At 39.0% G+C, this 18,582-nt stretch overlaps 1 protein-coding gene across 1 annotated transcript in view; it reads right to left on the reverse strand.

Annotated features, from left to right (window-relative positions):
- The window catches only part of fgf10a (fibroblast growth factor 10a), a 29,106-nt gene extending 14,169 nt beyond the window's left edge, over nucleotides 1-14,937 (reverse strand). Inside the window, exons 1-3 of the mRNA XM_079834693.1 lie at nucleotides 14,890-14,937; nucleotides 4,565-4,701; nucleotides 3,160-4,380 (exon numbers count right to left, since the gene is read on the reverse strand). Coding sequence (XP_079690819.1) covers nucleotides 3,160-3,466 — 307 coding nt within the window. The 5' untranslated portion in view covers nucleotides 3,467-4,380; nucleotides 4,565-4,701; nucleotides 14,890-14,937. The remainder of the gene's footprint in view (nucleotides 1-3,159; nucleotides 4,381-4,564; nucleotides 4,702-14,889) is intronic.
- Between the last annotated feature and the right edge of the window lie 3,645 nt (nucleotides 14,938-18,582).

Genomic DNA, 18,582 nt, shown 5'->3' on the forward strand with positions numbered 1-18,582 from the left:
TCTCTCTCATTAAAACGACAAAACAGCTCTTATATGAGGTAAACAGACAGAAGCTGATGGAACGTAGGGGGAAAGACAAGTTATGCGCAATAGCTATCATTTAGCAAACAAGTCATTTCATCCAGTAAGAGGTTTGTTTGCTATACAGTTGTTACGGTTCAACCAAATGCATACAAAGCAGCTTAACACCTGAAATAAAAGTAGCAATTTATATAAATGTTCTCTCATGAAGAAAAGCAGTCTAAAAACCTTCAAGAGTAGCACTCTGAGCACAGCTAATGGAGTTTGGCCTGGAAACACCTCATTAGACCAGCAATAATCTGTATTCTTAATTGAGCCCTATTAGATTAAACTGACCCCAAATGAAGTGAGAGACGTATAATGACCGCTGGCCTGACCCTTGTTTGATCTGCTGCCCAAGAGCTGACACGATGATTGGAAAGACCCCTGCACTTTAGACCTTACGATTCAACCAGTAGTTGAACTCCGATCGGACACATCCCCTCAATCAAAGCTGTCAAGGCCTAATGATCCTCATTAACAATTTCCTCCGGCCATGCCAATGACGCTGAACGACAACACCAGAGGTTTTGCACTCGTGTTGATACTGACGTTTTCCTCAGCACGAGGACCGTGTGATAAACACAAAACAATTGCGCAGAGGAAAGAGAGGGCAAACAAGATCAAAACAGGGAAAGAAAGATTAAACTCGGGCCGGTCCGTGTGAGAGCTTTTGCATCACAGTGAGCTTGTTGTTAGGCTCGCTCAATACACCGAGGACAGCTCCGAGTTCCAGCACGGGGTGCCGTTTCCAAAAATGTCTTGGGGGAGACACAATGTGACAAAAGTGATACTGAGCTGATGGATTCTGAAAGAAAATCAAACAATATGGGTGGGATAGGATTTCAAGCTGCACATAGACAGGTCTTTTGTGGACTTGAAAACTAAAGAAGGCTGGACTTGAGAACCTCAAACATGGACAAAGAGACTCTCTGACTGGGAGTTTGAATCTGGGAAATGTAACAATCTATCAAACTTAGGCTCTCTGCAAATATTTTTCCACATCAAATATGCAAAACAAATATTGGCCCTCTCATAAAATCCGGGCTTTTGATTTACTGCGAGTGTTTACGGCGGTGTAAATGTAAATGTCACATCAAGATGTGACATTTTATATGTGCACTGCTGGTAAATAGACTATATTAATGTCTCATTAAAACGGCAGCGTTTGGTAAACAAATGCCATTTCTTATATTCTGTAACTCTGGCTGAAGTTATGCTCATGCAGAAAAAAGACTGACCTTCAGTTCATTCGACTATTAATTTCAGCAAAATGCAAAGTGTGCTTTTCATAAACATTGAATGTATATGTATATATATCATAATTTTTTTAAACGAGTTTGACAGGCACAGAAATATTGTGCACAGCCTTTTCCCTCTTCATAAAGTTCAGCTGTATTCAAACACAAAGATTATTGTCGGCATGACGTCAGACTATATACAATAACATGCCGTGCTGTTCATGGGAATATTCCTTTTGTTAACCCGAGAGAAATATTACACCGCAAAGGGACTGGTTCCTTTTAAAATGCCAGTGGCTCCAACTGGAGTAAAATCATTTGAGGATGTTTTGATGTTTCAAGTGCATGATGATACATAACATAGAAAGCCACTCATTTCTGGCCTTTTTTACGGGCATTTGCGGCAACAACAATGGTCTCTGATTACAGAATAAATCAAGCAAACATGCCTGTTGTAAACGCTGCACACTAACATTGCACTGTGCCGCTGTTTTAAAGCAGGGGACATAGGGAACGCTGCTGCTACCTTGTGGGCACCAGAGGGCCTTCGAATTCAATTATAGCGTCCGCAAAAAAGCGCAGGGAAAGCAGAGGGATGGCAGGGACCCAATCTGTTTTGGAGAAATGATCCATTCACCAACAAGTGGCTCCCCTGTGCTAAGCCTCCCGCAGACATTCCAGGCCATATCCACACTTCAGATATATCAGCACTGAAACGAGATGTGAATCCCGACCAGTGCATCTGGCCGGAACATTATTACCAGTATGCTTCATGCCTAAGGGCCATTGTGGGAGCTAAAAAGGACAGTGCAATTTTCACATGTGGTAAGCCAGTGGCGGGAATTTTTTTGTAAAGAGATCAGTGGGATAGGGATTAGTATAATATATATAATTTATATATATAAAATAAATGAATGAATGATGAATATATGAGTGCCAGCTATTTATTTTAATTAACTAAAAATTAAAATTATAATTATGTAAACATTTACCATCTACAACACTGGACATCTAACACTGTCCAGCTTTCTGGACAAACTCTTTGATGGTAGTTGAAAGCTTTCCAAAACTCTTCAAGCATGGGCTTGGATTTATTAAGAGACTTTCTGTGCAGCACATTTAAGAGGCATTTTGGGCTAATTGAAATACCCACAGCCATGTCTTGCGGAGTTCCAGCACACCCTTGTCTAAAAAAGCCAAGCAGCACGCACATGGGACCCATATGTCAAAGCTTTTTTTTATTAGTGGCAATGTGTGCGCAAACTACTAACGGAAAAGTGCAGAGGGAGTTTTCGGAGTGTGGTGACCAGGTGCTTCGAGCTCCTCGCCGGGTGTCTGGACGTGCCACAAACAGTAAAATCAAGTTGAAATTCTTCTGATTATTTAAAGATTATTTATGATTGAACGTGATGACACTTTCAACACAGAAATAAAGTGTAACACCACCTGACATATGCTTTAAATAAATACATTCTTGAAAGTAAGCCATTTATTGCAGCAAACAGGGAGTTACGGGAGCACTAATAAAGATAACTGATGTACTATGTGATGTTCGGGGGTAACTTCCAACATATTGCGTATTTTACAGAAAAAAGGCTCCCGTGGTATTTTAAAATTGGTTCCAGGAAACCTGCTATGAATAAATCTGCACACTGAAATCTAAGGACCAACATTAGGGCTGTCTACCTCTGAAGCCCAACTCCACGCACAGCAGCTCGTGCCCACCAACATCAAGTAAGCTTTATATTATGTGCTGGATGTTTGACTCCGAAATCAAAGGAGACAGGAAATAAGCAGTGCCATTTCTTCTATGGGACCCACATGTGAAAAGAAAGAGGAGAGAACGGGCGTTACTTACTGTATGGATCATCCTTGCTTTTGGTGCCATTGACTTTTCCGTTCTTATCGATCCTGAGAAAGAACTTCTGGTAGGAGAAGAGTTTCCTCCTGCGCACATCCCCCGTGAGGTGGTTGTAGCTGCGCACATGCCGCCCCACCACGGCAGACGACGAGAAGTTGGCGCCCCTCGGGGCGCGTACGGCCCTGTGGGAGTCATGGCAGGCCACAGGCAGAGCCGAACACAGGAGCAGGAGCAGCAGCGGCAGGGAAAGGCAGGACAGACGGAACCAGGCTGAGGCACCCTTAGTCACTTTCCATTTGCACATTGTCCTGGAGCTCGGAAGACTGGGAAGAGCCTCACAGAAAGGTACATGCTGAAGAGCTGGACGGGAGAAAGGGTGATACCAGGAGGTGAAGCCCAGTGAAGCGTCCGAGGCGGTCGCGTCTGCTTGTGCTGCTCAGGCTGGATCCAGTTCCCCTCGTGTCCAGAAGGAATGTGTCAACATCCATAACTCAAAACACCTCCGTGGGGAACCGCTTCACCTCCTCCTGCTCTCCCACGTACAATCCACTGAAGAACCCCCTGTCGGACGGGGGAAAACAAGGACAGCAAGAGACAAGGAAAATGTTCTGGAGAAGGACGGCAAAACGACCCGAATGCAACAGGGCAGCGAATCTGTTCTTGATGAAACGAGAGGAATCCACAGTAGGAAAAAAAGTGTAATCCCTGCTGTGTCCAGCTCTCTCAATGTCCCTCTGATTTAGAGTGTGCTTCCTTTCTGCTCACCACTGAAGTGCTGAGAGGATCCTGAGGTGGAGCAGACTGAGCTCTGACACTCCTCTCACCTTATTTATTTGGTTCAGGGCACCAGATGTAATCTCTTTAGCTAATAGGGAGCCTGAAAGCAGTCGGCTTTGAAGATCCACGTGTGCGCGTGCATGTTTTGCTTGCATGTGTGCGTCAGAATGAGAGGCGACGAGGGGCATTTTTACTCGCCCCTCTCCTATCTGTCTCACTTTCTTTCTCCCAATTGCCTCACCCATTCTCAGTGTCTCCCTCTCTCTCTCACTGCCACTCCCACCCCGTTCCCTCCCATCTGGGCTGGGAGCCCCATGCGTCGGCCCGTACAGGTCTCCTCCGGCTAACTGCTGCAGCCCCCCGTGGCATGTGAGCCTTATCAGAGACACCTGGAGCTGGTTGCTGCTTTTCCCCTCATTTACCGCCATCCTCATCAGTCTTCTGTCCTACGTTAGAAAAGAAGAATAAAAAACCAACTCGGATGTACCTGCACTGTTTGTACATTGAATACACTTCTGGAATAAGTTTATAGTAGCGATATAAAAGTCTTAGCCATAAAACTACCTTTAAAAGGGAATTCCTACAACAAAATGAGACATCAATGCTGTTGTGGGACAGAACTCACCCTGAAAAAAGATCTTTGTTTCAAATCTGGTTTGTGTGTTGTTTCACCTCCTTTTTATATTGTCAGACAGAATCCGTATCTCCGCTTATTCTCCTCATGCTCGATATCCCTCTGTTTTTCAGTGGAAAATTCGACTTCTGCCAAGTAAATATTATTTATATCATGGGCACATCTTCGGTCCTAAATTCCAACCTGTAGTGCAGCTGAGAGCCAAGTCAGTTAGTACTTTGGTGTGAGAAGCTCTTTAAGGGATTATGTGACTGCTTTAGACATTTCCGTGAGGGGTGTCCTGATGGAAAAAGCTTATTAATTGAAATTCTCATGTTGCATAATCATTTCACCTTCAAGGCAGACTTATCTTGCGCCAAAAGATCTGTTGGAGTCGCAAAGGAGCGAGGAAGTCAAACACTAACCGGGGGAGACATTTGCTCATTAAGGGTGGGGGGAAGGGCCGTGAAAGAAGAGGGAAAAGAAACATGTGTTAGTACAACTAAACTGTGCCTATAGTGCATTTGAATGGATTCATAAAACGGTATGATTTGCTGTCAATATAATGCCAAGAAGTCTAGGTCCCATTGTGTTCAGAGAAGCAGATATACCTTTGCCAATTTCAGTCATGGTTTACTTAGTAGGGCATATTGTTTTGCAAAACATTTTCTATAGCACAAAGTTCAATGTACTATTTCTCGCATTCTTATCTGCATTTTGCCATCGAAATGGCAAAGATGTGGGACGCTGTTCTTGTTCTTGGGTCTGGAGTTAAAACAAAACTTCACTGGCACTGGGTCCCTCTAGTGAGACAAACTTTAACAACAGGAGAAAACCCCAAACCCAAGACTAATCCTCTCAAAAGCTCAGGTTTGAGGATGAAGGTGTCTTTCTTCTCCCCGTAACCCTCAAGAGCTCCATCTGCCTATTACTTGACTAACCCGGTGCCTGGGGTCCTCAGAAGTGTTGGTTCAGCACTTAATCTCACATCTCCCTGCAAACACCTTGGTCTTATCACACACTTCCTCTGTCAGACATTTCCTGCCAACACTAAGGACAAGGAACCAATCAGAAGATTGGGAACTCAGAGAACTCTGGTTATTGCGACACACTTAATAGATTTTTAAAGAGGAACTGAATGTTCTTCTGGTTTCTAGTGAATATTGGACCACCATGGACTAGCCGATTGAAGATAAAAGTGCACCGGGTGACATTGTGACTTTTGACCAATTCTAATATTTGCTGACTAACCCGTTAAAGGGTTTGAGTGCTTTTAATTTTTCACAATTATCATCATCATTATTATTTGCTGTTACACCAAGATGAAGTTTTCATGTTTTTTTCTTCAGAATAATGCTTTTATTTTCAATTGTACAGTTAAGTATCTTTACATTGCCTATTTAGGAGTATACATTTATAAATTAAATCATGTTCAATAATCATGTTTGGCAGTGCTTTTTACAAGATTTAACCTATTTGAAAAATATAGGGTTAACAACTGATATTTTTATATGCAAATTTACTTTTAACAGAAACAAAAGAGAGAGAGAGAACATCCGTAACACTGGATAAATCCTAGATAATTCACGAAAATTTAGAACAGTACAGTTCGAAAGCTTTTCCAAAAAAATGGGTACGTTTACCTTTGCATGTTGTCTGCTTTAGTGCACTTTAACGGTTATCCCATGAATATTTCACTTATTTTGGCTGCCAAACTTAAAAAATGTCGACACAAAATTCTGCTGACCAAGTTTCCCTTTTCTTGTCCTCTCTAAAAATAATCATTATCATATTAAAAGTAAAGACTCCAGGGTACAGACTGCCATTTACGCAGATAACCTATCTATGGAGGGATTTGTGAAAGGAGCGAATATGAGACCGCCAGAGGATTTTTCCCAGCCAGCCTTTGCCACTGAATGTCCTGCAGTGTTTCTCATTGTTTGCTGCCTCATAAGAGATAGCCAAGAGAGCCTGAGAAAACTAAAAAACAGCACTATTTAACGGAATTCAATCTGTCCCAATAGATTTGAATCGCTAACTTACATGTCTGAGTGTAGATTCTATCTGGCTAATGAGGGGCCTGAATCCTTCTCTGTTACTTCAAAGGGGGTGAAATTCAACCTTTCTTGCAGCGAGGACCTTTGCCTGGGCTCTCTCTCTCAGGTGTGTCACTGTGCAAGCTAAAAGAGAGGGTTTCAGGCAGCGAACTTCCAAAGGACTGTTTGTTCCTAAGTTCTATGTTGAAAGCTAAATATGGGTAAATATACTGGCCAGTTTCAAAGCCTACATTTATCTTGCTCTCATTTAATCCAAGATTTTCTTAATGATTAATTTACAAGCCAACCACAATATTTAAGAGGAAACTCCAATACCATTCCTGCATTTCTATGCAGGAATGGCATTGGGCCCCTAAGCTTGGTACCAATAAGCTAATACAGTATCTTGCTTCTAAACAGTATGTACTACGAAAATTCACTATTTGTGCAACGCAGTTCATGCAATTCACATCTGGCACAAGTGACGCTACAATGTGAACTGTTTGACTCCTCTGACAACCTTCATTGTGAGAGTAATTTGCCCTAATTTTTCTAACCGTTTCACACTTTCCTGACAAAAAGCAGTTCAAGACTTCTTTTGCATGCTATGCCAAAGAATCCATATCAGCAATGTGCAGCAGGTTTGATTAACAGAGTTTGTAAGATGTCACTCTAAAAAAAAAGTCTCGTAATCATAAGGGAACCTTTTTTAGTGCTATATAGCACCAATTTTGGTGCTTCAGTGGTTCTTCAGAGGTGCTATATAGCACCTTAGTCAAAGAACCGGTGAAGAACCTCTGAAGAACCGCTGAAGAACCTCTGAAGAACCGCTGAAGAACCACTGAAGCACCAAAAATGGTGCTATATAGCACTAAAAAAGGTTCCCCTATGATTACGAGCCAAGAACTATTTTTGGTGCCATATAGAACCTTTTTTTTTTAGAGTGTATGATTCTTAACAGTATACAATTGGTTTTACACATTAATACATTCATCTGTATCTCAGAATTGGTATAATTTCCAACCAAAAATACCCAGGGCGGTGACCGTTAAAGTTGCTGCAAAGGCTATAACAGGGCGGATCTAGACAAACCCTTAATTGTCATTGTGCTTATATGTGTGTGACATTGACCTCTGGGTATTTGAACCTGTGACCTGTCACAATCTCCAAGCTCATTCAATAGCGCTAAGTGATCAGCACCTCCAAGACAAAGACTCCAGCTGCCCGGTGTTGAAATATGCATTAGGTAAGTATTCACTAATGGTAAATAATACATTGGTTAGATTAGTTCTAGTTTCAGGGAAAGCGAAGCGGAATGAATAAATGATAACACAATCTATCTGGATCTCTCAAGCGGCAGCTCATGGGTCCTCAACTCGGGACAATGCTAAGAAAATGCCACACTGAGGAAACGCGACATTTGTGACTGGTACAGAAAATAAACACAGGCTAACAGTTTTGTTCAACTAGCTCAATCAGATCATACAAACATATTATTTCCAAATTTTAACTAACTTAGGTAATAAAGACTGACGTGATAATCTTTCTTGAAAAACAAAGTCATACTTTCATAAAGCCCCCCAGGGGTTTTTCATTCAGAAATGAATCTTTTAGTTGGCCTCAGGTGTCAGCAGGGCGTTTTATCAGGTGTTTTAACTCTCAGTGAAAGATATGAAGTGTAAGGAGAGGAAGTGAGGAAATGAGGCCCAGGTGGCTTTAAGTGGGAGGAGACTGGAGACGAAAATATTCCCAGGCCCTTTAGGACAAAGCAATCTCCCTCCAGTCAAATCTAACCGAGACTGATAAACTCAATCGAGTGTATAAGTGACTTTAGATTCTTTATCTTTTATTTAGATTCTTTTGCTTCTAACACGTATAGCCAATGTATAAAAGTTAAAATTATAAAATTCTGTTAGGAGTTGTAGGAGGACGGTAAGCAAACTACAGTCATCCAGAGGTCACAAAAAGTAGAGCCAAGTAATGACACGGGCGGCTAATCGACAGGATGACACCAGAAGTACCTTTGCCCTCCCTAAGCAGGAGGTGGAGGTTGAATGTCACACTTGAACTGGAGTCAGTGTGTGCAGGATCACTCTATCAATGCCTGCCTCAGGTTACTGAGCGTTACTACAGACAGAAACATATGTTCTACCCCTTGTACTAAACCAAACACACACAAAAAAAACTTAAGTTTAACTTGTGCATCAGGTGTTCAAAATGAATTAATAATGAAAATATTTATTCATATAAATAAATACCAAAATATGTATTAAGTAAAATGTTTTTTTGTTGACATTAACTGTTGTCAATTTAGTTAGTTGAAGTTATAATTAAATGAATAAACATATATTTGTATATGTATTATTACATGTTGTTCTTATTATTATTACTATTGTTTTAAATTAAATTATTCAATTAAAAAATAATTATAAAGAATAAACTAAAATCGAAATGATTACAACAGAGCACTATTAAGCAGCTCCACAAGGACAGACTGAAGAACATGGAGTCAATGCTATCCATATGTAGTCTCTGATAAACAGAAGAAAAAAATCAGACTGTCCCCATTAATAGGGAGCAGAGCAGCTGCAAGAGACACTGTTGGTCAGTTTGCTTTCACATCATGGTGTCAGTCATCTAAGAAAATAAAGCAATTAAGATGTAAATGTAATAAAGTTCACACTGCAGTACTCTTTCCTGTTCAGCTTGTTATTCTAACTATCTGTAAATGTCAAAAATATAAACAATGTATATAGATGAGGACGAGGGTTCCCTCTTTTTCCTAAAACAAATCATTCAAGCTTTGATTAAACCACTTCAACAAACATTGTAATAAATGTACTCAGTATAATAATCTATCTTTTCACAGTTTGCAGCTACTATAGCTTACTTGAATAATAACTGCAACTAGAAATGGCTATGAGTTTAATTTGCAAATGGGCATGGGTTTGATTTGAAGAAACACACAGTAAAATATCTACCTTGAATGCACTTTGTTACATTTTAATCTTGATATTTTCAAGCAGTAACAGTTGCCATAACATGACCTAAAAACATTATGATCCCCTGGCTCGCTCACGCCAAACACAGCTGATGAAAGCACATACGAAATATCAGACATTCCACTGTTTTCATACCAGACATGTCCAACAAATATATCCTGTCCAGTGCACATATTGCTGTGTGTGTGTGTGTGTGTGTGTGTGTGTGTATATATTCTGTTTTCCCCCTTTAATATATCAAAGTGTGCCTTCCATCTGTTGCTCCAATTTGAACTCTCAACCCCCTCTTGTTCAGCAATTACATTGCAATGATGTGAAGCGAATAGACCACATGTCTCTCAATAGTTTCAGCGCCCATTAAGGCAAAAGGAAAGAGAAAGATGCTCTGGAACACTGTAATCATGCAGAGAGCACAACAGAGGGAATACGTGTGTCCAGTTTACCCTGCGGCCGCTGTGAAACGCAATACTGTATATTCTGTTACAATGGCATTCTTTTTTCAATTACTCTTAAATGCTGAGTCCAGGTGACCGTGGTTCAGAGCATGTGTGCCTGTGTCATTATTGTTAACTAAAACATAAATATTAGATGAAACTTAGATGTTAGATGTTAAACTTAAAAATTAGAAATGTTGCCTTGGCAACTAACTGAAATCAAATACGTTTAAGGTAAAGTGCTAAAATTAACTGGAACAAAAATTAAATCTAGAATAAAAAAACGAAACAACATTTTTTTTTAAAAGCACATAACACAATTACTAAAACTAAAATGAAAAAAATTAATGAAATTAAAGCCAATTTAAAATATTAGTAAATGCAATAGCGGTATAGAGGTAATACTAAAATAACTGTATTGTGAAACCTATATATATATAAAATGTTGTAAGAATTGGCCACAGTTGCCATCTCAGAAATCTGGTAACAAAACAAGACTTCCCACGACTTACTATGTTGTCTATGAAAGCATGTAGACCGATTTGTAGGAAAATGGAAAGTATGTGACGCTTACGCACTTCTTACTCTGGCACATGAAATTCAATGTGTATTGAATCATGTTCAGTCTCTTGTACGTTACATATTCATGAGTGTGAGCACAAGCAATATGTTACTGCAGTTCACTAATCGGTCACCGGTGTCGCAAATAACAAGGGTTTTCTGTATTCTACATTTAGCCCCATAAAGGGCCCTATCATACAACCGGAGCAATGAGACGCTAGGCGCGACGCAAGGTTTTTTTTTGGCTAGTTTCAGCCCGACCCAGTTATCATTTTCATGTCCAGCGCCATGTTGTTTAAATAGCAAACGCACTCGCGCCCATCTGTTCGCCCATGGGTGTGCTGGTCTGAAAACGAAGTGCATTGTTGGGGCGTTGCTATTTTGAGGCAACTGAAAACAATTGCGCCATTGACCAATAAAAACCTTGTCTAAAGTCAATAGTGCAGCATTTTTTTGTGTTATTTAAAGGGCCCTTTTGTAATATGTATCTATAGGCGGGTGCACAACACGCGTACACTCTGCTTATTACACACAGAGCAGCAAACAAACATTTTTAAATATAAAAAATAAAAGGATTCCTCTCTGGAGAACCATTCAGCCTTCAGCAACTGGCTTTTAAAGGGAATGGGAGATGAGACACTGATTGGTTTATTGCACGTTACGCCCAAAACACACCCATGACTCATTAAGAGACTAGGTACAACCCTTTTGGACCATGCAACCGTTTTTAACGAGCAAAAGTGGATTTGGACACCCCTAAGGGCACCTGCGCCATGCGTTTCAGACCATGTGCTCACATCGTTAAAATAGGGCCCAAAGTGTTACCCAAAATTCAGTCATTTTTAATTAATTGGACTTTTTTTTTTTTTACTTCGGTGATATTTCCCACAATTTGTGTACAATTGTAGTGGTATAATGTCATTTGTAAGAAAATCCTTAAAACTAAGCATCTTAAATCAAGGAAGTTGAAATTCACCATCAAAACAACTGCAGCACTGAAATGTGGCCTCAAAATTTTCCAATGCTTGGACCTCTATTATTATCGCTTGCAGCTATATTTTGATATTGATTCAGACCATATACCACACATATCATCCACTAAAAATATCTTCTTGTGATGAGCTAGATAAGAAGAGGACAAGTTCTCCATATTGTGCAAAAGTCCTTTGATGGTCATACATGCCACATGTCACTCTTCCATGGAATGAACCAACTGACACAAGCCACGCGGAGCTGAAGCGGAGAGGGGAACACGCTTCTATGAAACCATAATGAGCGTGAAGGAGACATCAACACGTGTTAATTACTAAAGCAAGTTCCTCATCTGTAATGTGGGAAGGGGGTTGATCCTGCCAAGCCACCAAAAAACAATAAACCCAAGTCGTAAAGTTGATAAACTCCTCATTAATTTTGCATTATGCTGGTAACTTCCTCACAACTCTAATTATGAAATGAGTCAAATGCATCTGATATCAGATGTTGTGCATGATGCTACTCATCTATTGATTCCGATGAGCTGAAAATCAAAAGATTGAGTCAAGAGATCTCCAGCTGCTTTCTCACAAAAAAAAAAAAAAAACGTACTAACCTACAGAGAGATATCTTGACAAACACAGTCATTATTCTGCTAATAAACTGTAATTAACCCGTTTGCTCATGCCTTGGTTTGGTCTGTCTTAGTCATATGCTCTCATCCAGGTAGTACAGTCTGAAACGAGCCTTTACTGGTCACCAGAATCAAAGAGTGCCTTGACTCTTAAAGAATGTGAACAAAGATGAAAGCAGCTGTAAAGTTTTATGATTCTCACCGAGTGCAGCACGATTCCAACACCACGTGACTCATACAGCCAATCTCTAACACATACATTTCAGATTTATACCTACAGTGTATAACAAGCTATAAAACGATATGTGAAATCAAATGACAAATTTACTCCAAAATGAAAATTCTGTCATCAATTACTCACACCTCAGGTTGTTTCAAACGTGTACAACTTTGTTCTTTCAAGAAACACAAAAGAGGAAATTATGTCTGTTCACTGTAACTGCATGGAAAAGAGCATTCAGCTCTTTAAAGTCTTCAAAATGTATCATTAAAGAAAAAAAGTTCGGAATGATTCAGCAGAAGTGAAGGAAATCATCTTGGGCATGTTTCCAGGCTTCGGTCACACCATCAGTTTCAAAGTATTGTTTTGGATTCCTCTCATGTGTTTCTTTTACAGTGCATTCAGAAGATTTGCTCTCCATCAGCATTTTAACAATAGTTAGATCATGAAGTTTGCCTTTAGATGCAAAATATTAATGAAACATTTTTTAATAATAAAATATATGGAAAAAATATGAATCACTACATTAAAAACCATTAGTGGAGGATAGTAATGAACTGAGACTAAGAAAGAACAAAAATAGGCCAAGAATTGTAATAGCTTATCACAACCCATAGCAGAAAATCTCCCAAACATACCTGCTATATTGCCTACTTTAGTTTTCTTTTTCGAATTTTAATAGGCTATGTCTAAAGTATTGCTGCACAATTGGATTATATATACACTTTGCGTCCAAAAGTTTGTGGTTAATACGATATTTTTGAATGAAGTCTCTTTATGCTCACCACGGCTGCATTAATCAAAAATACAGTAAAAACAGTAATAATGTGAATCCATCAATCTATCTATAATGGCTTCACACACTGAGCTAATAAATAAAGTTCTTTTGAAAACTAAAATATTTAGTAGCAGCTTAATATTTTAGGATTCTTCGAATAAAATGGCGTATATATACCAACACTGAGCTAATAAATGAGACAGTGGCCTGTCCCGATGACAATAAATGTTCCCCCACTTGGAGTACATGATCTATGGGAAAGGAACTGGCACTAAACTAGAAGGTCTGATGTTATGACAAACTACATTACAGCACACTTGTAAGAATTAGTAATCATAACTACAACCAGAGCTGGTCTCATACCTATAAATGGCAAGAGTGCCAGCGCCTTTCACCTACACAGAAACCGTGAAGCCCAGACCTCTATTTCTGGAAGAAAACAGCATTCTGGCTGTTGATAGAGGGGCTGCTGGACTGTCTCAGACAGACAGGGCTGTTACTCATCCAGACAGGCCTCTACTCCTCTTGCTCTGTGAACATTACTCTAGAGAGGCTCCCTGAATCTCATCCCGCCCCAGTGTTGACATTCTCTGCCTGGTACTGTCAAAGAAGAGCCTATAGCGTAACCAGCCACTCATATGCTGAAGTATAATGAACCACTGTCTATGAGAACTTCATGAAAGCATCAGGAGATAGAAGCTGCAGATAGATTTCCACAAACTGAAAGGTTCCTCTGACTCCCTTTCCTGACCCTCACCGCCTCACCATGCATTCGTTTTGGCACTTTACAATGCTTAGGGTTTATGGGTCCTGTGACCTGTGGCCATCAAGTCGATAAATCCCCACAGATTCTCTAGTGGGCGACCACACAGTGTCAGTGTTGTTATCATTTAGTCATCATTAACGTTTGTTAATAAGAATACAATTGTTTATTGTTTATGTTAGTTCGCTGTGCATCAACTAATGGTAACAGATACAATTTGATTTTAATAATGTAATGGTAAACGTTGCAATCAACATTAAGATGAATACATACTGCAGAATTATTGCTCATAGTTAACTAATCTTAACAAATGAATCATTGTTAATCATTACAAATAATAACTAAAACTCAAAATAATAAATCTTTTTCATTAATTGAAATAAAACCGATATATAATATAACATAAACATTATATGAAAAACTCAAATGAAAATCAGAAAAAGTAGAAGTACTAAAATTACTCAAACTAAAACCGAAAGAGCAACAAAAAAGAATAAAAATGACAAAAGCGCACAACAAAATGGCTAAAATAAAATCATATGAAATGAAAATATAAAAATAAAAGCTTAATTCAAAATGAATAAATATTATAATATATAACACTTAATTAAAAGTGGACCACATGTATAGTACGGTCTATATTATATAATTTCTTATATAATATAATCTGGTATTTTTTTTGGTAGCCGTTTTCATTTGCTTCGTTTGGTGTTTGTAAATATATTGTAAGACAGACAGATAACTGACCAGCAGATAATACAGTCTAATGTGATGACAGTAAAATGATTTACAAACTCCTGGACAGAGCTGAAAGTACAAAAATGCCCAATAGTCCAAAAGCGTGAAAAGAGTGATGAACTGCCTGATTATCTTAAGAACTGACAGGCCGTTCACTAAAGGAAATTGGAACAAGATGAACAAAGCATGGCATACTTACAGAGCGGAAAGACATTGAGCATCGGCATGAATATTTTAGAGCCAAAAAGGTTGGATTTCATCAGTCTGGATGTGCTGTCAGAAAACATTAACTGAGCACTGCCTGTAAGAGAGAACATTCCAATAAATAACAGCTATAGTACAAACCCAGCAATCCCAGTGGACATTTGCATTACTGTATGAAGTTATCAGCTTCACTGTCAAACAGCTTTGTCATATTCTGTACTTTAAAATTTTTATTTTTTTAGAAACGTATTAAGAATACAGTATACTGTAAAAAAAAAAAGATTTAATTTAAAGAATGGCAGCTGTGGTTGCCAGAAAGCAACCATATTTTAGGCATTATGTGATAGTTTACAGTTAATTAACCTATAATGTTACTAACCTAGAAGCCATAAAACAAGGCCACTCGATGACTTAAAGTATTTCAAAACTAGCCTTTCCTTGACCTATGACTAATGAACGTAAATAGTTTATGTTGCCCACACAATTACTAAACACCATCAGGGTAGCACACACGACATTAAAATGACCTAATAAACAGGAACTAAACAACATAAAATGTAACACAGTAAACCACAAGAATGTGCCAAAACGATAGGGACAAACAAACATGATATAGATCTATTTAAATAACAATTAAACGTGTTACGTCACACAGGGATATCCTTTGTCTGTTTTCACTGTAAATTATAAGAAAACTTATATTCATATATATTAAAGGGTCACTTCAGTGCTGGGAAGATGAATGTGTATTTAAACTATGTAATTTATGTAGTAGATATGTGAAATTATTTTTGAATTTGGTGCCTTCTAGACCGAGAAAAGACAGAAAATGTATTTTTGTCTCATGTGGATGAAAGACAACAACTCCCAGAATGCAGTACCATATACTACAGGGTTTCTACTGATACAAAGCTTAATGCTAAATCACTGAAGTTACCATTTAAGTGTTTTAAAATTATGCTTTTTGTAAATACATGTACTTAAATACAATATTTTCATCATAGATGTATACATATTACTTTCAGAAAACGTTATACTTCAAAAAGTACATGTAGCCTATATATTCCTTTGAAATAAAATATTTGCTATAAAAGGTAACAGGTTTTTAATGTAGCATTATTCTATTCTTTTTCCGTTATAATTACTAACATCTTTTACTACTTTTACACTGCTTCAGTCTAGCTTTGAAAAACATCAAAATGAATGAAATCTGCTGAATAAATAAAAAGAAGGGAAAAAAATTAAAGAAATGTGTGTTATTATTTACTGACATTATGGCCTGTTTTCACAAACAGGGCTTAGACTAAGCCAGGATTGGGCCTTAGTTGAATTAGGAAATTTAGCTTTTATAAATGTGCCTTAAAAACATTACTGTGTGGATCTGGTGTGGATCTAATGGCAAAACAATGGCACTGATATATTTCAGGATATATTAGTGCAAGTTTGTCTGGCTATCACCAGACCAAGCGCAATCTTTTAAGATTGAACATTAGTCTGGGGAGTCTGCTCTGTATTTTCTACTGATCAACGGGCATAGTTCAAATGACTCTGTACGCAATTGGACAGTCCTTCAACCAATCAGACCAATGATCCAGGTGACGTACTTTGCAGAGCGGTCGGTAGTAAGGCAAACACATCCTTCTTTTGTAGGAATTGTTCCAGGGCAAATTTCTGTTTTGTTTTCAAAGAAAACTCGCCTTTGAAATCTTTTAAAACAGCAGCGACAGTGGCATCAATGGGTTGCTGCGCTTCGGTGGCCACCATGTTGAATGTAAATGAAAAGCTTGCCTTCTCTGTCGTCATCGCGTTAAACCCGCCAGTAGCGCACCAGGTGGATAAGCCAATTTGTGATTGGTCCCCGCAGATTTGTAATGGAAGCAGGATAGAAAAATGTACAGGTTTCCAGCCTGAGCTGCAGGGCGAAATCAAATCGCCGGGGTGGGTTTACGCAGTCTAAGTGCAAGTTGCTTTCAGTTAAAACAGCTCCAACATGCATTTTAGTCTGTGAAACCAGGGGTAGATATCTGAACCAAGTAAACTGTGATACCCTTCTCTTAATGCTTTAAGGCTGCATGCCACATCCGTGACATCTTACTGTGAACAGACACCACAGAAGGTTATTTATTGGGCACTGATGAGATCTTTATCTCCAACTTTCAAATACTTTTGAAGCATTATCTTCTTCCCCCCAGTAGTTTGGCCATATACCCATTTACAATGACATAGTGGGCATGTTCTGCTTTGAAGTGTTCAGTCCGTATTCTTCCCTTCGGCTTATCTCACCTCCCGTAACCTCCAATGAGACGTCAGTAGCACCCACTGCCATCCAGATCACATCACTGCCACACTTCCTTAAGAAGGTAGTTAAATGTTTGAAAGTCAAAATTTTCCGTGGCTAGTGCGTGACCACGAGACTCTAATGCTGCCGAGTGGAAGGGTGTGAAATAAGAGTTAGAAGAGTCATCAGTATCAGTTTTCTGAGAGAGATATGTTGTCAGGTTAAGGTATAAGTCATGGATGAGGTCTGGGATCGCTCAAAAACATTCTTGTTTTAATCCAAGTTCTCTCTTTGTCAACATGCTAGACGCCTCTAGACTTAAGCAAACAGACTTTGCAAATGAGCAAGATCTAATGGACAAACCTCACGATGGAATTTAAGATGTCTAATAGTAAAATAAAACGTACTTTGTCTACATTCTAACGACAAAAACACACGTAGCAGTTGAAAGACATTAAGAAATGTCATTAAAACATCACCTTACATTTAGTCCTGTCTATCTTTGGTCCGTTTCTACCCAGACACCAGTGGGAGGTCTTCACCTCCCTGACGGATCCTAAGGTAAAACCTGACCACTTGTAGGAAACTCCACCACAGGGCTCTCAAGTGTAATAAAGGCTCAGGATGATCCGTTTACATGAGCAGCTGTGTAAATGATGTCAAGACTTTCCAGGAAACCGCTCTGGGTTGTATTTGCAAAATATTCGACCTGATTCATCATTTACTAACGAGACTTGACGTTGCTTCACTTGATTTATCTTTGCACAAAAACATCCAGGGCCCGCAGATTAGTCATCTTGCTTTGACTTCTCTTCTTCTTGAGTTTCTGCAACAGACATCCCATCCAAGCTCCATTTCTGCTTGTGGTCTCAGCTGCACAAGATCTCAGACGTTAGAGTGTTTTTTGCGGTGTCTCGCATGTTCAATTATGAGCATGGTCCAATGGACCTGATAATTCCCTCTGTTTATTTCTCCTGTGTGGTATCATCTGCTCATATTTAATCATGCTGGATATTTATGACTCTCCTTTTTTTTTTTTTTGCTTGACCCTAAGTGCATTTATTTGAAGCCTGCAACTATAACGGCGAGAATTGGGTTTATTTAACAGGTAATAAACAGGAATTTTTGTAAATTGTTTTTGTTAGAATGCGCCTGCCAAGTAAATAAATGTAAAACCTGTATGTGTGAAAGAGGGACTCTTGGCAGAGAAAAGACTGCCAATGAAATTACTAATAACAAGAGGCCAAATGCGTTGGGAAATACAATGCAGTGCCAAATATTGCACTTCTGCCAGACTGGTTTTCTATATGGTGCAGTGGTTAGGTTATGTTGGTGCTCATGCATCAGACAGTTTTGAGTTCACTCATTTTATCTCAAATCTCTTAAGACAAATGAGGGAAAATAATTATA

Source organism: Gobio gobio (assembly GCF_949357685.1).
Source record: "Gobio gobio genome assembly, chromosome: 14".
Taxonomy (NCBI): domain Eukaryota; kingdom Metazoa; phylum Chordata; class Actinopteri; order Cypriniformes; family Gobionidae; genus Gobio; species Gobio gobio.